The 25,597-nt window shown below is 35.5% G+C and overlaps 1 protein-coding gene across 2 annotated transcripts in view; it reads right to left on the reverse strand.

Annotated features, from left to right (window-relative positions):
- Positions 1–5,417: 5,417 nt before the first annotated feature.
- LPXB (lipid-A-disaccharide synthase B) overlaps positions 5,418–25,597 on the reverse strand; it is a 140,505-nt gene continuing 120,325 nt past the window's right edge. For both annotated transcript variants that reach the window (XM_089818116.1, XM_089818115.1), the window contains exons 6-8: positions 13,882–14,120; positions 7,740–7,966; positions 5,418–6,011 (exon numbers count right to left, since the gene is read on the reverse strand). In XM_089818116.1, the coding sequence (XP_089674242.1) occupies positions 5,807–6,011; positions 7,740–7,966; positions 13,882–14,120 (671 nt within the window). In that variant the 3' untranslated portion in view covers positions 5,418–5,806. The remainder of the gene's footprint in view (positions 6,012–7,739; positions 7,967–13,881; positions 14,121–25,597) is intronic.

Raw genomic sequence — 25,597 nt, forward strand, 5'->3', positions numbered from 1 at the left:
GATGCCATTGACGATTAACAAGGAAGATGTATCCAATACAAATTTTAGGATTTGATATGGTCGTGCTACAAATATATAGTAGTGTATTTTGGGTTGACTAATGGTTCAAAAGCTTTTATGAATCTAATTAACAATATGCTTATGGATTGTTAGGATTATTTTGTTCTAATATTTATTGATGACATCCTAGTTTATTATTATTGAGATAAACATTTGACTAAAAGAGACCATTCTTCCAATTCAAGTCCTTAGAGGGTAAGCTTTCTATTGTTTCTACTTATTTCAATATTTTTCCAATTGTTTCAACTTAACCACTAAGTATTTCTATTGTTTATACTTATTTCAATATTTTTCCAATTGTTTCAACTTAACCACTAAGTATTTCTAGTGCGCTTGAGATGCAAAGTCTTGTAACATTCTTTCATGAGGCATATCACTTCATCTTATTTAAATTGAGTAATATGTTTCTTGGCTTTTTTTGTTATCTTTTCATGTATGTTTATTGTAGGCAAAAAATATTATGGTTCTCCTTCTTCTTCCATGCTATAATATTCATACTCTTCATCAATCTCTTTTTTATTTTTTCTAGTGTAAGTCTCGTGACTAATCAAGACAATGACCTTATGTTTTTTGTTCTTCTTTGTTTCCACCATCTTTTCTTCTGCAAAATTTTCTCCATTAAAGATGATTGATGACCATATGTCCATCCTTTAACAACCTATTATTGCTTGCTGAGATTTTCTCTTAACTACTTTGGCCATCACTGCAACTCATCACTTCCAAATGTTGTAGTTGCATTTTGTAAGAATTGCCTTGTCTTCTTACATGTACATATATAATTCATCTTCACACTACATGAGGAGGCACATTTCTTCTTCTCTTCTTAGCATTTTGTGGAATAATGGCCAACCTTCCCACAATTAAAGCATTTTGCATCATTGCTTCTCTTATCTTTCATTCCTCTGCCTCTCCCTCTTCTATTAGGGCCCGTTTGTTTCACAGAATTGGATTGGAATTGGAAAATGCAAAATCAAGTTTAGTAAAATTTGGTGTTTGGGTTGAAAATCTTTAAAAGGAATTAGAATTGCAAAATTCTAATTTTGGCCCAAAATGAGGATACCAGTCTTCCCTCAAGATAACAGGAATTGGGAATTGAATCCAAGGTTTGACATTTTGAGGATTAGAAAAAGCTTAAATGACCTATTTTTTAAGTTCATTGAATTATTAACCTAAAAACACATTTTAACCATTGTGTCGTGATGGTTTTCACCATTTGAAGGCAACTTTGTTTTTTTTGAATTTGAATGCAACTCTGTGCAATAGGTAACAAGGGTGGTAACCTACATCATTTCATCCAGTGGCACTACTATTGTGGATGTAGCATCCTTGGTTACCATTACTTCTACCATTATGAATTAGAAGATAAGTGTTAGGACAATCCTTAGTTCGATGAATATCATACTCTTTTTAGATAGTAGAATATATTGGATTTGGCTTTGTTGTTTTAACTACAACAATCTCCCTTGTGCTTTTGAATAGTCATTCTGAGCATGATGTTTACTAGAGCAATATGCACACTATATTTTCTTTGGTTTCATCATCTCTTCTGTTGCAATTTCATTCTAGTTTTTAAATTTTGAACTGACAATTGGAGTTATTTTAATGCTTCTTTTTTCATCTTCTCTGATCTTCTACAAGGTTGTGCCTCAATCCAATGGGCCATTATTATCAACTTGGTATAGGAGTTGATAACTCTTCCTTATATATTATCCTTATGCATTTCGAAAGTGAACCATTCAATCTTTACTTTTCTAACAGTGGTTCCTCAAACTCCTTCTCTCTCCTCTACTACTCTTTCTTCCTCATTTTCTTCTTTGACGAATCCATTCTACTCAATAAATTCATGCACTCAATTCACTAAAACAAGCAATTAATTAACTCCTAATTTTAAGCAATCAATTTCTCTCATTGATTCTTGAAAGTGGTCCTTCAAATTGTCCTAAGCAATCCCCATCGTTGATCAATATTAGAACAATCAATAAATTTGACCATCATTCATTGTTTTTCCTTTAACCACTATCTTCAAACTTTCATGTGATCATAGTGTGATTTGCGCTTTCTACAAAATATGTGAGCTACATATCATTCACCGAAAGAAAGCTTTAAAGAGCATTAGAGACAAGCAAGATGTGTGGATGAAGGTAATTTTATTGTCATTATTCATTCTTCATTCATTTATTTCATTTAATATATTGATATATTAGGGTTTCTGGTTAATTCTTTAACAAAATATTTCGGTTTGATTTTAGGTTTGACAATACTATATAGTGACTTTCTTCCAATGTTATTTCAATTTATTTGCTTTCACTCGGTTGATTATACTTAATTGCATTAACAATAAAAAAAATAGTTTTACATTGTATACAAATATGAATGAACGATTATAACATATACTCTAAAACATGGGTAGTATTCGGAAATGAGAGATGACCATTCACACAAGTATGAGTGACCTTATCACAATTACCTTGAAGCACTTGTAATCCATATGTATTAGACATTAGTAAACCATGAAAATATCAAACAATTTTTTTTGACTTTTTGACGAAGACGGATTGGTTATCTCAAGAAAATTGTTAATCTTACGGGAATGTAGTAGAAACACTTTTAAGTAGATTAAATTATTTAACGATTCAAACAAGGATTTCATCTTCAAGGATATTATGTATGTTAATGCAAATAATATGTTTCATTTTTTAATAACCACCACCCAAATTGTAGAGGTAAAAAGAAGGGTGGGTGGAGAGAATACAACAAGATCGCACAATGAATTGTCATACAGAGCATCTAGTTGAAACTCCATTGTGTGTATAGACAAAATGTGTTTTTGTTTGAAGGCAATTGAGGAAAACTGTCTCAAGCATGCATTTAGAGAGGCTAAAAAAATGTACTTTATATAAAAGCTTGGTGTAGACCAACTGATTGTAGAAATAATCCCAAACAAGTATGCATATTAGAGGAACATCCAATCCATCCTCAATAAAGAAATTTAGAATGCAAAGTTGAATAGTATATAGTATCTAGGGACTATGAATGGTGTTAAATCACATACTATTGAATGTTATAAATTATTCTTGTGATGGTATCTTGACCTGTTGATCAAACTACCATATGTTCCATAGGCTAATTTATTACATGTTGTGTCTACATGTAACCTACAGTGAGCAAAGTATAAGTAGATTATATTACACCAACTCACTAGCTATGCTCTCTAGGAGGATATGCTTTTCCTTGGACCTCCTTAGGAATTTGAGAATAAAGGAGGAGATTTGACAATTTAGGATTGTGTTTTTCATGGGCATACATTGTGCTCTACAATAAAATCAAGGTTTAATCGCACTGAATTAAATCTTGAGGAAAAAAAATCTCCAAAGATAGGAGCCACAAGTTAACTTACACAATAGAAAACAAATCCTAAAAATGGATCAAATTATCCAAATTCAAGATCTTTCCAAAGACATAACAAGATTCAAAGGAAAATCATGAAGATGTTCACCCTTTATTAGCATGACTAATGACAAAACTATGGTCCAAAGGAATAAATGAATAGGTGGGGAAAATAGAACATCACACAGAGGAGGAGGGAATTGTGGTGATAAATGAATGCAAATCCAAGTACATTGAACATAATATAAGCACTCAACTAAAGGAGGTATATGTGTTGAAGGCTTTGGCCGAGGAAGATGTTGTACATAGATTATTTGATAAAAAACATCTTATGCACACCCATGTTCACAATTTCAAACAACCAGGGAACTTTTTGTACAACATTGTGAGGACTTTTGGGAACTTTGAATGTGCTGAGAGTGGTCATCACATCAGTGAACCTTGCTTATAAGGCAACATCCTTGCCTTTGCTAGAACTCAATAGACCCTTGAGAAGGATCAACAAGTGATGTAGTATGCATCGTCATAGTCAAGAAGCCCAAATTAATCTATAAGAATTAAGTATGGAAGAAGCCCCCCACCCTCATCATAAAAAGACATTACATTCCCCTAGGTTTAATAACATACGTTCTCATCACTTATCAAAGCTATTATCGCCTAACATCCTCATAAATACATGATATTTTGCAGTGTTATATTTCCTAACTTTATTTAGTGACTAACATTCACCACCCTTAAGGGACTTTGAAATTATGAAGACAAATTCTCCCACCAGTGAATTTTGAGAACCCATATTATGTAACCGCCATTTCTCCTAACCCAATCACTTCTCCTATTATGCAATAACTTTAACATATAAAAATATACCCACATTCCAATAATCAAAGGTGGTCAAGGGATGTGTAATAGGATGAATTGTGATGTGGTAAGATATGGTCTACCTAGAACATTGGTCGGCTAGAATCTCACTCAAAACACGGTGAATATTTTTAGATTGTTAACCACCAATGCTCTCAAATTATGATAGAGCATGTGAATAGTAGTAGAAATCCCAAGGAATAAAATTGATCCTGTCTAAACAAAGAAAATGACATTCAAATTTATGATAGAGGGTTAGGATTATTTAATGTGCAAACCTTACGTGAATTGAGCATTGCAACACCATTTTTACAACAACGACAAACTGCTTAAAAGGTGGGCGTATGCACTTCTATCCTCCACAAGAAAAATCTTTATAATTTATACCAAAATCCTTATAATAATAAAAACTCATTATGCATTTACCTCTACAATTTGAGATTTTATTTTAATTGTTAATGCCATCTTTTACCAAGAAAAACAATCACATTATTTTTTTTCCAAAATTTATCATATTAGTTTTATTACATTGAGGTACCTAGAATGCCACCTCTTCACAAGCTGATGATGGCTCCTCACAGGGTGACACTTCTACCGAATTGGCCTCCCCTGACCTGGTGGATCCAACCCCACCTCTTGCTGTTGATGCAGAGCCCTCTGGCTGCATGGACCCTTCTTTCACAGCTGCTGCGCTTGGTTGTCATCAACCCTTGGCTATTGAGATAGAAAGTTGTTTGCACTTTGTTCCTTTCACTGATTCTTTTTGAAGAGGGCTCTGCCACCTTCCACTTTTCATGGGGACCCAACTGAAAGTATCGCCTAAATGGTTGTCTGCAGGCAAAAGAAAAATCACTTTGTGGACTCTTAACTCTCCTCCCCAGGTTGTGGGTGAGTTGTTTACACATTCTTAATGTGGCTTAGTAGTTGTGTTGCTAGTCGAGTGTTAACAGCTTTTTCTTGACCTTGTTGTAAATAGTTGTTCTGGACAGCCCTTGGGCTGTGGTGGTGTAAGGGTCAGCCCTCTTGCTAGGCTGCTTAAATAATAAAAAATAATGAACAGTGGTACTGCAAATTCCAAGTACCATTTACTTTCAAAACTTCTCTCAAGCTAATTGTCATAAAAATTTCAATGATATTTCTCTTTCTAAAAACAGATGGTCCTCAGTACACTTTTCCTGAACGCTTCCTCTATTGTACCACAAACTGCGCACAAAGAGGGTATACATTGATGGTTTTCAATTAATTACCTCTGATTACAAGTTATCTTGGAATAAACTTGGAGCTCCATCTTCATTCACTTTCGAAACACAATTTACAAATATCAGGTTCATCAATACTTTAGTGAGAATGTGAACTTAAGAGACAAAGAATCATATGGCTACCACCTTAATAAAGAAAGAGACAGATATTATTCAATTGAGCACAATCAAAAAGTTTCTTTGCTGAAATAAATTTGTATAACATCTACAGATAAAACATCAAGAATTAGAGGTGTACAATCTTATTTCCATTTAATCAAGCTTAAAACAGTGGAAGCTGCAACCATGCTTGGTGTCGGTGCCTTTGATTTCTGTAAATTCTGTGATGAATTGATCCACTGGAAGGATGCTCTAGTCAAATCTTTCACTGGAGGCATAAGGATGTTAAATATCTTCTCTGCAGCTACAGCTTGCTGATTTCGGAGATGTTCATTTTGGACAAGTTGCCTGCAATTAACAAGGATATGCATGTGAGTTTAATCTTCCCAATTATTCTGTGTCTTGAAAACATAATTTACTGATGACACCAAGATTATGAGCAGCAAGTAGTCAACAAATATCCCCAGACAGCTCCAAGAGGAAAAATCAGGATAACAGAATTGTAATTAGTTCAAAAACCATGATTAAAAGGAGATTCTGACAGCAGAAAATTATTCAATTAAATATTGCTCCTTCGAAATTACAGGTACAAGGTGTTGAATCCCTGCCATATTAAGAGAAATTGCAGCGATTACAATCATGGTTGAAGACTTTAAAATGTTTACCTTAGGCTAGTTAAAATAAATAAAAGATGTTTGCAATCCACAGATAAGCAGGTTATAAATTAAAGAGCTTATCAAAGGGCAGCGATTTCCTACAATGAAAAATATTTTTCCGGTTCAAGCCAGTGGTTAGATGAGAGTTGGTGACAAAAACTTGAATCTTTTCAATACACAAAGCTATGACCCTTTCCATTATGGATGGAATAAAAGGAAGAAGACTCATTTGTAGAAGGTAGCCATGAAGGAATAATAAGATGGAATGATCAAGAAGATAAGCATGAGAAGAATAAGTATCAGAATTGAATAAAAGTGGTAAAAAAAAATTTAAGGAGCAGCTTAGATAAATCTTAGATCTATGAATATAATAGAAACTGAGGCATATGTATGTCCCTGTTATAGTAATATTGGCAGTAATTTGTAAGATCCCCAATATATTTCAATAGCCCCAATTTGTTCATTGGACATTGTGAAAACTTGTAATTGATTGGAAATTTTTGACATGGGCAACAAAAGCTTTTTCTTCTGGGATGTTCTTCCATTTTAAAGGTTTCTCCAGGTCTATGTGTGTTTGGTCCATTTTCATGGATATTTCTTAACTTGCTTGGATGTGTTAGCTGGTTTTCCATGTTCTACGGCATTGTTGAACATTCAAAACTGAAATTCAAAAACACTTTCAAGCAAGTATTTGTTTGTCAAAAGGTTTTGTGTAGAGTTGACAAAATAGAATCTGTGACTTGAGAATGTTTTAGGACTGTTTCTAACATTTTATAAATCAGATATATAGCCTTGAATGTGTTTCTAACTCAATAAGATCCATTCATTCAATGCACAGATATTTCCATCTTGATCAAGTAGAAAATTATCCTATTAATAGTAGCAACTGTGTGCCAAAACTGTCAACCAGCAACAAGGTGCACAGGTCTACTGAATCACTGTTTGATCCCCTTTAAGTTAAATATAGCAATCCATTTTGGTTTTAATTTAGAAACCATTACTTCTAGAAAAACAACTTACTCGGCATATTTTACAATTTGTTAAGGGTTCTCATGAGCACAGATATGAAGCACATTACAGACCAATAACAGATAGTTGGACAGACAGAGGCAGTCCATAGGAAAAAATGAGTCACAAAGGTTGAAAGATTCATATTCCTTAACTTGGTGCTGTTATATCTTGTATTGGCTCTTCAGAAAGGCAGATTACTTTTCAGACTTGAAGTTGTACCGTACAATATTTATCAGATAAATTGCATATATTTTTTAGAGCAATATATTATATTCATGTTCACAAATGATTAAATCCAACCAACAAACTGTGAGGTACGGCCAACCAAGATATCAGATTTAAAGAGTGAATTTAGCATTTCAATTATCATCTTTCAGAAAACATAAAATGGGAATAACAGGGAAGAAACCTTATCATGTTAGCTAGTCTTTTGGGGGTACATTCTGAGAAAAGAGCTTCCGGAAGAACTGTAGAATCCATCAGAATATTTGGCAATGATATATAGCTTAATTTGGTCCGAAATTGAATCAGCCACTCCGTTAGTAGACTGGCACGATATGCAACAACACAAGGCAATCGAGCCAGTTGCAATTGAAGAATTGCTGTGCCTGATGTGCTTACAGCAGCAATGCTTGCCTGTAGACATTCAACTTGTCAATAAAAAAAAATATAGATCCGCTTAGTGTCATCCATCCATGCTTCAAATGTTGTCTGTTAGTTGAAAACCTGATAGAATGTTGCAATAAAAAAAACAAGAATGTCCACAGACAAAAACCTTTCTACAGTAAAGAACAGCAGAAGAAGTCCAACTAAAAAAAATTGAAAATTCATAAGAATGGAATCATTTTGAAACTTGTTTGAAAAAATCTTCTTCCCTTTCTTTTAGAAGCTATTAAGAGCATATTGCCATATACAATCCATGGCTGCTGATCTTTCATTGTCTTTATAATACATTACCCATAGTTTCATAAATAGCATCCAAGATTCCAAAGTGATACATTTCTGAATAGAATGACACCTAGGGGATGAGAAACACTATTCCCAAAGAACATGAAATTTGATAGGAAAAATTAGTAAAATTATTTCATAAAACCCTGAATATTGTTGTGCTCAGATGGCCAGAAATAACAATCGTATAGGAAAAGTAGTCATATGCATCAATGTCAGTAGAGTTAAGTAGACCAGTGGAAGTGTAGAGATTTAAAAGTACATAATGTGAAGAAAATTTTCACAAAGGAAACCCTATCCAAGAAACTATGAAATAAAACAGAATGTCATGAACAATCTCTGTGCAGGGACTGACGCTGTGACTGAAATATTCTTTTAGGATCAACTTTACAATCCAATTAGGTTCCTTGTTTTAACCAAAGTTACAAGACTTGCAATGATTCACCTAGACATGGTGAGTCTGGAGGCAAACCACTCTTGGCAAGTCTGAGACACTCAGAAACCATGTAGGAAATGCTGTCATTGATGTCAAACCAAGATGGTCATTGATGTGAAAAGGATATGAATGCCATGATGATTTAATGGGTGGCAGTGGCACAAGATGATTATAAGAAATGGGTGTTGCTGCAATGGCACAAATCTTGCAGCTGAGAAATAAAATTGCATTGATCATTTTCAAAACATTGTACATTGGATGGGATTGAGGCCTTTTAAGATGACTTAGAATTGTGACTACTTGCAAGAGTTTATTATACTAATGGACATGATGTAAAGAAACAAAATATGCACGACGTGCCCCATAAGAAATTTCATAAGCCCATAACAGCGCTGATTGTTTATCATGCATTTGAATTTAAGTTAAGTGGAAATTCTCAGTATTTATAGATGCACAATCAGTATTGCCTTGTCGCACAACGTGACAGAATTCAATGGACACTATATTCACCTCGCAAGAAAATAAAAGATAGAAATCATTTCATCTGTGATATGAGGACTAATCTTTCTTCTGATGGTAAGGATGAGGAACTATATTAGTTAGTAGTTGGAACTGCATCTATGTGTCTAGTGTTGAAGCTGTTCAGGTTATAAGAGATCCTCATCCTCAAAAAAGTATTGGTTGACAGTGATTAACGAGAATAAGGTAAGGTGGCTATTATTGTAGATTTACATTTGAGCATGGATTTTTCTTGAACTTGGCTAGATAAGGATGCCGGTAAATTTACATAGAAAGATCATGTCTAGATATGATGATATTACAATTTTCAATTTTGAAGTTGCTGAAAAAAATTGTGAAGTCAATTTAAAGGCCTTAGAGCTTTCTAAATGGCCCAAAAGTGTCTCTAACCAGTGTAGTAAGTATTAGCTTCATAGTGCACATCACAAGCCTTCTAGCGCTTAAAATGGTTTGTCAATCAGATGCTCAGTTCAAAAGTTATGTTCTCTGTGTTGTGTTGTAAACACACACATGCCCCATTGCAAATGGGGAACCCCACTTTTTTGCTTGGTTTCTTAGCCTGTTGCTTAGTGGTTTGGTGGTATGTTAGAGTGGTATTAGCTTGGCAGCAATTTTGGCAAATCTAAGATGTGGATGAAGTAGAATCTTGGACAATGTAGAGGTGTGTATTGTGAGGAATTGAACTCTTGAGAAAAGTGGGAAGTGATGAGTGCAAATGATCTCTTGTTTCAAGCTAAAGATTCCTAAGTCTGATTTCCAACCTGCAAGATGGAGTTGTATAAGTTAGTTGCCAGAATCTGATATAAGTTTTGCTCAAGTTATCTCTAAGCATCGATTAAATTTTGATGACATTCCTAAGCGGTTGCACAATTTTGATCTGATTCCATGAAAAATCCTAAGGAATTCCTATAACCCAACTCGTCTTGTGTGAGAAATCCTATGACACTCATCCACAATTCCCACTAAAATACAGGAATCTAGCTATGATACCACTGAAAGATTCCAAGCCAATTCTCAATACAAAATTCCTTTAAGCTTAACCATTCCCATAAAAAGAACAAACAACTTTTCAGATTGCAATAGCATAACTTACAGCAACACAGAAGTGAGATGTTTTTGGCATGATAATGTCCACTTCATACTGTTGAGATTCATTGATGTCAAAAGCATTAATTTGAATGCTGGCAAACACTCAAAAGCACCATGCCACAAATTTGGCAATCGGGAGATGTAACAAAGGTATTTGTTTGGCAATCTAGAACTTGAAAGCAGTGTTCACATGTGACTAAGGAGTCTTCATGTTTTGTATCTGTTTGTTCAATTCAATGCCATTTGTACACATTTTTTTGTCTTATTTGGAAGACAAGTAAAATGTAGGTCCGGCTACTTAGCACACAGGTTATTTCTTCGAGAGGTTGTCGGAATTTAACTAATGTCATCCATGTATGAATAAGATAAACAAAATAAGCCATGTTGGAGAGTCTACCAGCTTGATAGGTGTCCAGGTATTTCTCAGCAGACGACAAATGGTTTTCTTCCAATAACACATCAGCACAGGATGAATCATATTTTTTATAGACTGAGACTTGATACAAGTCTTAATATGCATTTCCAATTATCGTTTATTATTTCCTTAGTACATTCTATGGTGGCAATTTGGCTTTTAAACTGGAATGTCACAACGTTACAAACTGTTGAGTATTGTTTACAATTACAAGAGACATGTTTAATTTTAATTAGCCACACAGGGTGGTTACAACTGCGATATAATTAAAATGAAAGATGTGAGACAAAAGAAATTAACGCTGAACATAGACTTTGCAGCTGTATAATGAAGAACACATGGTGAAGAACTGAGACTTAGAAAGGCAGTGTACTCGTAGAAGAATACAAAGGATATACACAGCAGCATTAGTATGTCACTGAAACGGATGAGAAATGTTCACAGGCACATTGACCACAGAGGTGTTAATAACAATCATCTTCTCTCTGCTAATTTTATAATACAGCTTAATAATATGCAATTAAATACATAGATTATTCAGATTTTAAAGTCTACCAATTTCTTTGATAGTATCTATATGTTCACCACTCAGTTGCATGATTAATCAGAAGTTTATCAGATAAATTATGACAGTGATATTGTAACAAAGTTGAGTTTGATCTAGTGGGATTGTTCCATCGATTTGAACAACAGATTGCTGATACTACAGAACAGTTTTGATTGAGGGAGAAAAGTTATCATATTTCTGATGAAGGGTGCTCCCATTAATACCACAAACACACAACAGAAAATAGATCAACAACAACAATTTGCCAGAACAAAATATGGGCTTCTTATTATCTCCACAAGCGTGCAATTATATAATTCAGATATACAATATGCAAACCCACATGGGTGCCTTCCTTACAATATTTTCAGCAATACAAAGCTGCGAAGAACCACCTAGAACTGCCCTCGAAAACCTAGGGGTCTTCCTTATATAGCCATTTTCCACTGCCCAATAAGGTTCTAGATACTTAGCCCTAACTCTTGAGGCTGACCAACCTCAAATTATATTTTTTTTATTACACTTTATTACATAGAATTGTCTCAAGACAATTTACAAATTACGTTCCGGATGGCCCAACTTCTAGAGACCATAACTTACAAAGCATTGACTTGATTGGCTATTATACCCCTTTTTGGAAACAATAGCTTTTGTTCCACAACGGTAGATAGCGCAATCGTCCATTATTCAAGGTTTGACCTCATTTCAAAAATTCAAGGTTAGGCCTTCAAAACTGAGCATGAAGTTTTAATACCAAAAATTCATATCGTAAATCTTCAATAACTTCACTAATACATATGATATAGCAATGAAACTCATCTAGTAGGCTAATATATCTAAGAGGAACCTCCACCTATGAAATTAGAACATTCTGAGCTCACACGACCAACTTACTAAAAATAACAAGCTTCCACAAACAAGAACTCTACACTGAAATAGCCCTTATTGAAAAGACAAATAGAAATAGAAATATTTTTGAGTGATACAAGATTGCCCTTACACCCAAGATGCCCTTGCACCAATTTGAGACACAAGTTCCCATATTTATTATACATTGAAAACATCTAGTATGTAGAGGTTTTATTGTGAAATTTGTAGATGTTGGGCAAAATTATACAAACTTCAGCCAACTCTCTACTAACTGTGGGTTTGCCTCTTTACAAACTAGCATCCCTTCACCGAATACATTCAAATTGCTTACTTTCCTTGCTCTTCAAATTAATGTGCCGCCCCAAGTGGGAATATGTTGAAGATTCTACTTTGTGTTTTGGTATGTTGAATATTTTGCTTTTGTCTCAAAGCACACAAGGAGTTGAGCAACAATCTCAGCGCCCAGGTGAGGAAGGACACAATCCCTGACCCACCAATCAGTTCGGTTGTACCCAACACCACATTTATTTTGTTATTTGTTTTTCCCTTGAGAACGTTGTATCTTGGGATGTAATCCCCAAGAAATCTGTGTAATCTATAAGCTTAAACTATTGTTGTTAAGAGATTCTATATTAGTTTTATGTATGTTTGATTCCTGAATTTGCAGCTTCTATGTTAAGCTTGTTTATTGATGCTCTAAATCTGTGTCAGCACTATTAACTATCTGAATGATCTATGAGCAATTTGGTGACCCTTAAAGGTGAAATTTTTCTTGTTCTGCATCTAGATTGTGCAATCAGTTTGTTATTTAATTTAATAGAAGTAAGCACAAAGATTTATACAATATAGACCTTGAGGTCTTTACATATTAGTATCACAAATAGAAATCCGTAGGTAGCTCAAGAGCTATCAAATTCATACAAATACATCATAATACCTCTAACATGCCTAATATATAAATATGAAACCATTGAACAGTATTACAAAACCATAAACTAAAACCACCCATAAATGGCACAAAAACATCCTATGTTGGACCTACGATCTAATGATAAATGGTCAAGACACTCCCAAACCCCCATCACTCATGTATCAAGAGGGGCCTTTTAGTATTGCAATGTTGAGACACTATTTTCCTAATATTTTAATTTTTTGTTGCATGGTGGCAATCCGAAATCAATACTTGTGAATATTCTAAATGTTATTTGTGATTTGAAATTATTTTTACAATAAGTGAGCTTCCCTAATTAGAGGAGATGATCTCTCTCATGTAATATTCATTTAATCTTGGTTCCTATAAGGACAAATCTACACACTAATGTCACCAATAATTGGCTTTGGAAGTTAGATTCAAGACATTCCAGAGGTAACTCCTCAATCAAATGTGATGATAGAAACTCTTAGGATTTGATTTCACTCTGTAAATGAGGATGTATTTGATTTTAGCAAGGTGTAAGTTATTACTCTTGATAATGATGGAAGCAAAATAGTAAAAGTGCCACAATCTTCAGTATAAAATAATTATATGCCTCATTTATGAAAATCTTTCCCCAGCCATTGGTAGTGCTTGCTGTACAATATGATATTCATAGTGACCTAAATTAATATTAATGGCCATTTAGGATGGTTTATAGATTTCAACACTGACCACATAACTACACAAGTGTTGGAGAAAGCAACTTCTTATATACTACGAGCATTCAACAAGGAAACCAGAATATACATACATCAAAAGCATTGTATATTGATTCTAAGGATTCTCCAGATAGTACAACAACAGGTACAGTCCACCTTTCAGTAATTTTTCTGACAGACCTTGCAACTTGTCGATTTGGAGCAACTGGAATAGCTGCAGTTAGGTCATTAAAATTGTCTTTCAATTCCTCCAAAGCATGGCCAAATATAGGTAGCATACGATCAACTTCTTGCACCCGGCTCCCAGGAAGCAAGCTGATTATATTTGCATCTGTATCGCAAACATTATCATAAGATAGATCTTTTCATGTAAATTGACTTCATATTTAACATACTGCATATGCCCTTTTACAGAAAAACCAGCAAGAATAAAGTATAATAAGATAATTCAAAATCCATTTCCTTGACCAGGATGCCTTAGTTTTTAAAGGGACTATTACTGAAAATTTATCTATAAATCAGATGCTCTAAAAATTAAAAACTATACACATGCAATAATAATTGGATTAATATTTAGCACATAGTCACCAACTCGGATTTGAGAATAACCTGAAAACAGCAAAAGCTAGTGAGCAACTTTACAAATTAAAAATGATTAAAACGATAGAAATTTTCATGAAAACATTTGGAAGTGTTTTTAGACTTCAAGGCAACAAGGTGCAACTCAAGAAAATGATATCAGTGAAGGAAGAAGAGGATTCAGTATGTTAGAATAATATTTAATATTTATAAATAATTAATGGTCAATAATGCAATTAGGTAGTCTCGATTTCCTTCAGTCTATGTAAAATTTCAAACTTCTCTAATAAAACTCCAGGCCTCTCTAATTTATACTTGAATGTAAATTCTATTAAATGCAGTGAGGCCAAAAGTTCTTAACCTTAATAAGAAATATTGAACAGTTAATTAAAATCTGGGAACACTGAACGTATTGACACAATTTATTAGCACCATACAGAATGTAAACGATATGCACCTGGTATATCAGCTTGTGTTAAACTGGTTTAACTCAGAAGATGATACACGATGCTGTCAAGTTTTCCTTCAGTTTGCAATGCAGTTACTCCTGTTGGAAATTCGTAATACAATACAACAGCAAATATTATGTCTTGGACATTAATCATGTCCACTTTCTTGCAAGAATATAGTCGCCGTTTGTATAATTCTTGGGAATGATGCCTTAACCTAGCACTGAGTTCTACTCTGGCAAATATATTCTTTCTCCAGTCAAGGTGATAAATTCTGTTTCATGTACAAGAGATCTACTTCCGCACAGAACAACAGTAAGCACGGATGTTACGACAAGATATATCTCCGTGCATTCATTCCAATCACGAAACTAATTCCGGCTGAATATTTATTGCCTCCTTCATGTGGTGTAGTCTTCGCCCGATACATAGAAACACTTGCTTAACCGAGATATTTCAGACTTCCTTGTGCCTGATGATGACTGCTATCCCACAGTATAGGACAAACTCCTTTGATGATTGTTTTCCTGATTACTTCCTTACTTCAATAGCGTGGTCGTGAGTCGTGTAACACGTATAGAGGCCAGATAAACAAATCGTTGTTTCCAATGAGACAATCCCTCTCTATCTTCTCCAAATGTCTCCATCCGTATTCTCCACTAGGCCAGTTGTGGAAACTGACGGAAGGAATCAACTATCTTCAATTTCTTTATTCAACAGATACTTCCAAAATCAAAACTTTGTATTAATTCCAATCTTGTCTGTACCGAGCCTCGAACTGGTAACTTATTAAGGTTTTCTCTTGTTCCTATGTGCAACGTGTGCGACTGAATACGGGAATAATTTATTTAATAATAGTTAATTTATGAAATAATTTCAATTCAATTTAATAGTTATTTAATATAAGCTTTTGAAAATATTAAGCAAATATTAAATAATTACTATTTATTATATATGTTTTATGTTGTCTTTAGAAAGACAACCCTGGAGGATCATTACAAATCTCCCCTTTCCCAAGATGCTTGCCCATAAGCAACCGTAAATTAGGATGTTGTAACACCAATTCACCTTCCCATGTAGCCCCTATATTGGTAGATTCTTCCACTGAATCAAATATTCTTTGATAGACCTGTTGCACAATTGCTTTTCTCGAGTGTCCAAGTCCAAGATCTTTTCAAGAACCAAGGTTAACTTCCCTTCATCTAATGGGGATAAATCTTCAGATATTGCCACTTGTTGGCCTAACACCTTTTTGAGACAAGATACATGAAAGACATTATGTATTCAGTTTCCTTCTGGTAAGTTTAGTTCATATGCTACTGAACCATTTAGACTTTTGACAATCTGATAAGAACTGTCGAAACGATGCTTCAATTTCTCAGTTCAACTGCATTCGAGTGAAGACTGACGAATGGCTGCAATCTAAGATACACCAACTCGCCTTCCTCAAAATTGCACTTGGTACATTTATGTTTCTTGTCTGCATAAAATTTTTGTTAATTTTGTGCAGTTCGCAAGTTTTCCTTAAGTTCTTTTAAACTATCTTGACATTCTTGAAGCCAATTTTGTAATTTGGACACATTACTATTTTCAAAGGCAAGATCAACAAAAGATAAAGCATCATACCCATACAAAGCCTTGAATGGAGTCATATTGATCGATATATGATATGTTTGTTAGCATGAATGCTGATGGTGTTCCTATGGGGGAGTATGTTAGCATTGTTGGAGACAAGATTCAGTGTCTATGTGTTGCATTCATGACAGTGATTGTCATTGATGTCAACATACACCTTATTTAGTGAAGATTTTTTGAGTTGCACAGATAGGTGCATTTGGTGAGGTCAATGGTCAATGAGTTGGGTCGTGTGCTCTTAGACATATATTCAGACGTGTATAGATGCTACAATTATGTGCACAGAAAGACCTAAGTAATTATGACAAAGTTATGCAAGGTTTTCTGGAGGTAGCTTTCAAATAGAATTTCTGGAAAGCGGATACTGGTAAATCAGTTGTAACTTTTGGCTGAGGTGGAATTATGTTCGGCGCATTTAGAGGATGGTCGGAGACATGTTCAGTATGCTATGTTCTAGATGGAGAAATCGGATATGTGGTTTGAGCCGACTTATGAAGTTTGTTCAGCATATTGTTTCCTATGAGTCGACTATTGCAAATATCTTTGAGGAAGGTGTAAATTGTACTGTAACATGTATTGTAATATCTTAATGAGGTTCTATATTATTTATTGTAAATTGAGAAAGCCTCAAGGTCGACTCAATACTTGTTTTAGGACTTGGTATAAAGGAAAATTTGTTTCCTTGTGGTAAAGTTTCTATGGTATCCAGTGTGGATGGTTATTGTTTATGTGAGCTTTGCATGCGAATTATGTATGATCAAAGCAAAGATTCATGTTGAGGATGTAGTGTGAGCTTCACAAGAACTGTATTGGCAAAAAAGTTGTTGTTTAGTCAGTTCAAGAATAGGTGTATGTTATCCTCAAGACTGTTTAGTGAAGACAGACTGAGGCTATTTGAACAGTGGGTTAAGTTGTCCTCCTTTCAATTCCTAACAAGGTTAGAATCTCCTAATAGGGATTCAAAGTCTCCTAATAGGGACTCGTATGTACTAACTGTATTTCATTGGCTCCTAACAGAGTCCATCCTTTCACAAGAAACTTTTATATTAGTGCATCATCTTGTGGGCATCATTCCCACCAGGGATTTCCCTCTGATCAAGGGTTTCACTAGTTAACATATCTGGTGTTATTGTGCATGGTTATCTTTCTATTGTTGCAACTTTTGTTTACATGTTTCAGATTTGATAAAGTTAATAAAAAGTTGTTTTGAGGACACACTTGATTTACCATGCCCCACCCCACCCCAAGTTATCTCAGTGGACGTCACTTTCTACCAGGGGAACCTAGTGCAAATCACTTTGTTGAAGAGAATCGTGAGGAAGGGGCACAAAATCATCATGCCAAGCTTAAAGGATTTTGCCTAGAACCCTTCCTCATTAGTTGTCATGCTACTGTTCATGGGCCTAACAACTTTGGAGATGTTGGAGAACACGAAAATATAGCAATGGGGTGAGGGATGGTGATATGAGAGCGTAGCCAAGGATATCATAGAGAGTGAATGTGTGAAGGACCAAGGAACTATGGTCCGAAGCAAAGGGGGGATGACATGGGAAGAGGGTACGCCAAAAATACTTTGGGGACTACAAAAGCAAGGCACAAAGGGATTTACACTATGAAAGGGAGAAGACCTTTTTGTGAAGGACATGATGATGAGAGCTTCTCAAATGGGTGAGCAAGGGGGAGGGGGTGGGAAGGGCCATGCTAACCAAATGGTGAAGGACTTATAATCCTCATTGTACCACTAGTTTCTGGGGCAAGTTCTTTGGCAATTTGGGACTAGGGTAGACGGGGATAGAGTGGTGAGGGAAAGTGAGGACGGCCGACTCCCAAAGCATGGAGGCAAGTTGGTCAAAAAGGGAGGAAGCGCAACCAACAGAGGCAGGGGAGTCAAGGGGGAGGATATGCCTAAGGTGGGAGATGATGTTGCGGTCGCTATTGACGAAGGAGATGGACATATGGGTGAGAGGCTACTCCGAGGGGGGAGGGTGTTAAGAGGAGGCCTAAACAAAAAAAATAGGAGCACATGATTGGCTAGAGAGATGAGATATGGCAAAGTGGCTAATGGCGAGAATAAAAGATGGCCAGGAGAGGGTGTAGTCCACCACACTAGCCCCCCCCAACCCCTAGTGGGGCCAACAAGTGAACTGATTGGAATCAAGGAAGTTAGAAAGGCCATTCAGGATGACTAGGTCTAATGACTTAAGATATTTGCAGAAGATGATGGTCGTACCAAGTGGAAGGTCCATCCCTATCCTTTGAAGACCGCTATAGGCCAAGTCAATTAGTCTAACTTCAAAGTACAAAGAGAATCAATCGCACGGTGTTGGAGAGATGTCTCGTAATCATTGGTATCAGCAATTAAATCCTTGACAAAGATGATGTCTCCCATGGCTAGCTGTGCAATGTAGTCACACGAGTCACCAAATAGGTACCTCGAATACACACTATGTATATTATAGGATGACGATGTCGACCAAAAGTATCAAACTATGATGAAAATGTCCCTGCAATGTGTCACCATCTGGTCGATGTGGATCTACATGGATCTAGTAGCAATGTCAAAGTGAGCGACAAAGATCGTACACAAAAGATAGTTTTTGACCAAATAGACAACCCCACTAGACCCCCTGACCGAGCCTAATGCTTGACCTCATCTCTGAAGGAAGACAACTAATGGAACCCATGGGTGCCAAGAAAAATGCAGATGGGGCTCTTTGTGTCTCGATGATCATAATGATCTTCCTCGAAACCATAGCATCATGAAGAAGACCCAACATGGACCACAGAGTGTCATTGTCATTCCAATAGTTGACACATAGTGAGCAGCTCTAAGGCTCCTCCATGCCCAATTGCCCCCTGACCATCATTTGGCGTTGACGATCGCCCTCAAGTCCCACCTCAGGGGAGAGGAGTCTCAAATAATATGGTTGAGGTTCCTGATAACTACCCACTTCATATACGCCTAGCCTCATCCATTAAACCCCTGGAGTGTTTCAACTCTACAACTAAACACTTGGTGAGGTCCTCATCAAGATAAATCTTAGAAGGAAGAGGAAAAAAATTATTTTTCACCCTAAGAGCCCAAAGGCGATCATTGAGTGAGCTAAAACGGAGGAAGAGGGTGTTGTCGTGCCCAACCTAGGCCCTACCCATTATAATGTCAATAAGGTCAAGTTACTTGCTGAGAAAGGAATAATCCACTAAAAGAGGATCATTGGTGAGAGCAAAAAGACCCCAAACTTGCAGGTTGAGCTTGCGTGCATGTCTTACCATTTCGTTTGCCAGCTTCGCTTGCACCAATTCCTCAACTCCCAACAAAGGTGCCAAATTGTTGTTGTTACAGATGGAAGCTTAGGAGTTAAGTTGTTATTCGATATCAATTTTGAGGGAGTTTTACCTGTTGTCAAGCTCAAATTGCTTAGAGATGATATCTTTAATACCAGAAGCTTGCACTTTGTTGGAATTAAATGTGGTATTGTGGGCAACAATATCCGATGTTGTTGAAAGCTTAAAAGAAATGTCAGAGATTTGTAATGTATTTGACTCCAACATAAGTTTGTAATCAGCAAGCAGACTTGTTAAAGAATTAGCATTGTCTTTAAGGATGGAGTTTTTTATCTCAAGTTTTGCTACTTGATCCGCCAATCTTTGGTACATGAGAATGGTGAAAATTGGACCAATGGAGGCAGCTTGGGTTTCCATGAATAACCACCTGCAAAAATTGAACCTAGGAGAAACCAAACACGAAAAAAGTTGTCAGAAGAAGCCAAGAAAACAAGCACAATGTCACTCGACAACAGAAAATAGGCACTGTCAGAGAAATAGACCACAACAAGACAAAAGCCCACAATCAACACCAATGAAGCAATTCACCCATAAAAAGGAGTGTTGAAGACCTAAGAAGGAAAACACTCCCAGGAAGAGAACCAAAGGAGCTTGTAAACAAAGCGCATACAAACAACACCACACTAGCAACCGCAAAACTGCCCAACCAGCCACAACAAAGAGGACCCCGCAAAAAAAGGCAAAGGGAACAATAGGGAACAAACAAACACCACACACCAACAATAGCCCCCGTCACTATAAATAAGTGAGAAAACAAAGAAAAGAGCTCGAGTCCAAGAAAACATTGTCTGCAACTTGAATCCAAAGTCCAAGAAAAAAAATGACCAAGCAAGCAACACAATAACAATGGACTAAAGATGAAAACTAAACGAAATTGTAAATACCGTTTGTAAGGAGTGAGGATCAAAGTGACGATGACTACAGGCAGACAAATTCACTCCCAACAACCGCAAAAGGTAGAAGGAAGGAAACAAAACAATGGGCATGGGACAACGATGATAACAACAGCAGCAATCTGACAACTAGAATAGTCACCAAGCTCACGTGATGGCCGCATGAAAAAAGGTAATGGTTGGGAGATAGCTGCAAGAGGTTATCAAAGATAGTCGCGAGACATTGCGGAAGAGGAAACTTTTCAGAAGATTTTTGGTTATTCCTTGAAAAGCAAAGCATATAGATGTTTTAAGCAAAGATTGAAGACTATGGTTGAAAGTGCTAATATGAGAGTTGATGAAAAGTTTCCAATACAAGAAAGGATACTTGATTATAATTCTAATGAAGAGACTAATAATCAGAATGTTGAAAAGGAATTGTTTTATGTAACTAACACTAATTTGCAGACTAAATTACCAGGTGAAGTTCGGAGAGGATAACCTAGATCTGAACCTAGAGCAGAAATAGGAATTGAACAAGTGACACCTAACATAAATGTGGCAAAGAATCACCCTGTTGAACAAATCATTGGAAATGTGAACAAAGGAGTTATGACAAGAAACAAGGTTAGTGAAGAATTGTGTTTAATTTCTTAGTTGAACCTAAGAATGCTGATGAAACTTGTAAAGATGACTATTAGGTTTAAAAGCTATAAAGAGGAATTAGAGCAGATTGAAAAGAATAACACTTGGGAACTAGTCCTTAGATCTAAAGATAAGAATGTTATTGGAACTAAATAGATATTTAGAAATAAGATGAGTGAACAAGGTGAAGTTGTGACAAACAAAGCAAGATTAGTTTGCAAAGGATATTCATAACAAAAATGAATTGATTTTGAAGAAACATTTGCACCTGTTACTAGATTTGATGCAGTGAGAATGTTTTTGGCATATGCAGCTAACAAAAACTTTAAAGTTTATCAAATGGACGTCAAGCCAACTTTTCCTAATGTAGAACTTAAAGAGGAGATACACATTGAGCAACCTGATGGCTTTCCTTTAACAAATGAAAAAGATATGGTTTACAGATTCAAGAAGGCATTGTATGGACTGAAACAAGCACCTAGAGCCTGGTATGCAAGATTGGATAAACATTTGACAATTTTGGAATTTGTGAAAGGTAATGCTGTTAGTAATTTGTACCTCAGAAATAGTGAAGATGGTTTGCTAATTGTTGTAGTATTTGTGTATGACATTATTTTTTGAGGTAATGATGAAGCTAGCAAGACATTTTCAAAAGAAATGAAGAAAGAATTTGAGATTAGCAAGATTGGAGAGATGAAATACTTTTTGGGATTGCAGATTGTACAGAACAAAGATAGAATTTCCATATCACAAGCCAAGTATCTTAGAGATTTGTTAAAGAGATTTGGATTAGAGAATTGTAAACCTATCAGAATACCTATGCTAATTGGATGTAAGTTATCTAGCAAAGATGAATCTCCTAGTGTAGAACAAACAAAGTACAGATCTATGATTGGAAGATTGCAATATTTGACACTTATAAGACCTAATATAGTTAATGGAGTTGGAAATGTGGCGAGATTTCAAGAAGATTCTAAAGGGACACCTTGCAGCAGTAAAAATTAGTTCACATATTTGAAAGGAACTCCTGATTATGGTTTATGGTATGACAAATCATATGATTTCATATTGTGTGCATACACTAATGCTAATTGGGCAGGAAGTGTAGATGATAGAAAGAGCACCAATGGTGGAGCATTCTTCTTGGGAGGAAGATTGATTTCTTGGTTGAGCAAGAAACTTGATTGCATTTCATAGAGTACAACAAAAGTAGAGTATATAGTAGTAGCAAATAATTGTAATAAGATTATTTGGATGAAACAAATGCTAAAAGACATTGGAATTGAGTTTACTAAGCCTATTATCATATACTATGATAACATAATTACAGTGAGTATGCCAAAGAACTTATTTTACATTCAAAGACAAAGCATATATCTATTAAGTATCACTTTTTTATGGCAAAACCTTTGGCTAAGGACACATTTGAGTATTTGAGAGGTATGCTTGGGGTTACGCCCCAACCTACTTTAGAGTAATTAATGCAGAGATTGCATCAGTTCAAAATGTAGCACAACACTATTTTCTTTATCTAGACTGAATGCTTGATGCTTCTCCTATGGGGGAGTATCTACATTTGAGCTAAGTCATTAAGGACTCTTAGTACTGGTATTTAACAGTGTTTTTGGACACTTTGTTGAGAGATTGAATAGATTGTTTTGGAAATGATTTGTTGAGAGATTGAATAGATTGTTTTGGAAATGATTGAACTTCAATAATTGACAAAATGATACCTTTTTCATTGATGACAATGGGGGAGATTAGTACATGAAAAACATTATTTTGATACACTCTTGATGGGGGAGAGAGAATATTCCTTATAGGGGAGAGTAATACATTGATTGATATCTATGAAGGAGAGATATGAGCCAGACAGGTTGTAAAGGATGTACTGTCTAAGATTGAGATGTATGCTTGCATTCATGGGCAGCATGAATGGGTGAGTAAAGGCAGATGAGGAAGAAATATAATTGGTATTTATGGTACTTAAATGTTTTTCATATATGTTGCCATCAATGCCATAGGAGGAGATTGTTAGCATGAATGCTGATGGTATTCTTGTGAGGGAGTATGTTAACATTGTTGGAGACATGATTTAGTACTAATGTGTTGCATTCATGACAATATTTTTCATTGATGTCAACATGCACCTTATTCTATGCAGATTTCTAGAGTTGTTGTGGTAGATGCGTTTGGCATAGTCAACAGTCAACGTGTTGGGTTGTGCACTCTTAGACATGTGTATAGATGCTACAGTTATTTGCGCAAAAAGAGATAAGCAATTATGATAGAGTTATGTGATGTTTTCTGGATGTAACTTTCAAAGAGTTTCTGGAAAGCAGTTACTGGTAAATAAGTTGTATCTTTTGGCTAAGATGGAATTATGTTCGCCACATTTAAAAGATGGTCAGAGACATGTTTGGGATGCTATGTCCCAAATGGAAAAATCAGATATGTAGTTTGAGCCAACTTATGAAGTTTATTCATCATATTGTTTCTAATGAGTCAGCTATTGCAAATATCTTTGAGGAAGGTGTAAATTGTAATGTAATGTGTATTGCAATATCTTAATGATGTCCTATATTATTCACCTATATTATTCATTGTAAATTGAGAAAGCCTCAAGACGGACTCAATACTTTCTTTGGGACTTGGTATAAATGAAAGGTCATTTCCTTGTGGTATAGAGATAAGTGAGATACTATGCGGATGATTATTGTTTATGTGAGCTTTAAATGCGAATTGTTTTGGTCATAGCAAATATTAATGTTAAGGATGTACTGTGAGCTTCAAAGGAATTGTATTGGCAAAGAAGTCGTTTGGTTAGTTCAAGAACTTGGATAGATTATCCTAAAGATTGTTTCATGAAGACAATCTAATACTACTTGAACAGTGGGTTTAGTTGTCCTCCTTTCAACTTCTAACAGGGTTGGCACAATTCCTAACAAAGTTGGAATCTTCTAACAAGGACTCAAAGTCTCTTAACAAGGACTCATATATACTAATTGTATTTCATTGGCTCCTAAGAAAGTCCATCCTTTCACAAGGAACTTTTATATTAGTACATATTGTGGGCATTATTCCCGCACGGGTTTTCCCTCTAATTAAGTGTTTCCATAGTTAACATATCTGGTGTGATTGTGCATGGTTATCTTTATATGGTTGTTGCATCTATTGCTTACATATTTCAAAATTACTAAAGATATCGAGGGTTCTTTTAAATGCATAACTGATTCACCCTTCCCCTCCCCCTCTTAGTTATCTTGGTGGACCTTACTTTCTAACAAAGGCATATTGTAACAATATTCACCCAAATGTAACCATCGAACACAAGCCTTTTGATGTCCAACAACATAATTGAAAAGATACAATTCAATGCATCTGTTCACTATTTTCATTTAACCATCAGTTTGTGGATGATAGTTGATGTTGTGATTCAACTTTGTACCTATTACCCTGAACAATTTTTCATCTTCACTATCTGATACTACCTCAATATAATGATTTTTCCCTTTTCCCAAACATCTATGACCCGGTGCCCGTGCCTCTTTACAACTAAAACATAACTTTTTCCTTCTACGTTCATCAATCTCCTCTTTATCCTACTTGATTCTAGTAGGTGTCTTTAATAAAAGGGTTTTTGTCATTATCTAGTAGTGTTCCTTTATTAAAAAAATTCCCTTTAAAGAAGGTTCCAATTTTCTTACCTTTTTTATGGTTATCTGCAATGAATGGGGATTTAAAGATTTGACCCATCCTTTAAGTGCATTAGGTAGCCCATCTATGAATATGACCGTATTTTGTCTTTTTGTAATCTCAGATACTAGGATGGTATTTTTTCAAATTCAGAAACATATTGTTGCATCATTCTAGTTTGTTTAAGTTGGGTTAAATCTTCTAGATGAAGTTCAGGATCCTTAGAATCAAATATTTCTATGAGTTTCTCAGTGAATGTAGCATATGTGCAAATCTGATTGTGACCCAAAGTTATTTTCCCATGGTGCCACCATTCATTCGCCACTCCCTCTAAATGCAAGGTTGCATATTTGATTGCTTCATCTTCCATCATAGGATTTAATTGAAAGTTTGAGTCAAATTTTTGTACCCAAGCTCTAGTAGTTGTTTTCCCTGACCCATCAAAATAAGAAATAGACATCTTACCAATTTTCCTCTATAATTCATTGTTATCCCCATTATCCTTTAGGCCTATGCTTCATCCTCATTGTTATCCCCATTGTCCTTTAGGCCTATGCTTCATCCAAGTATTCTCTAAAAGTCATTGA

The sequence above is a fragment of the Cupressus sempervirens genome, chromosome 3 (genome assembly GCF_028749045.1).
Source record: "Cupressus sempervirens isolate cs-2001-9-10 chromosome 3, ASM2874904v1, whole genome shotgun sequence".
NCBI lineage: Eukaryota > Viridiplantae > Streptophyta > Pinopsida > Cupressales > Cupressaceae > Cupressus > Cupressus sempervirens.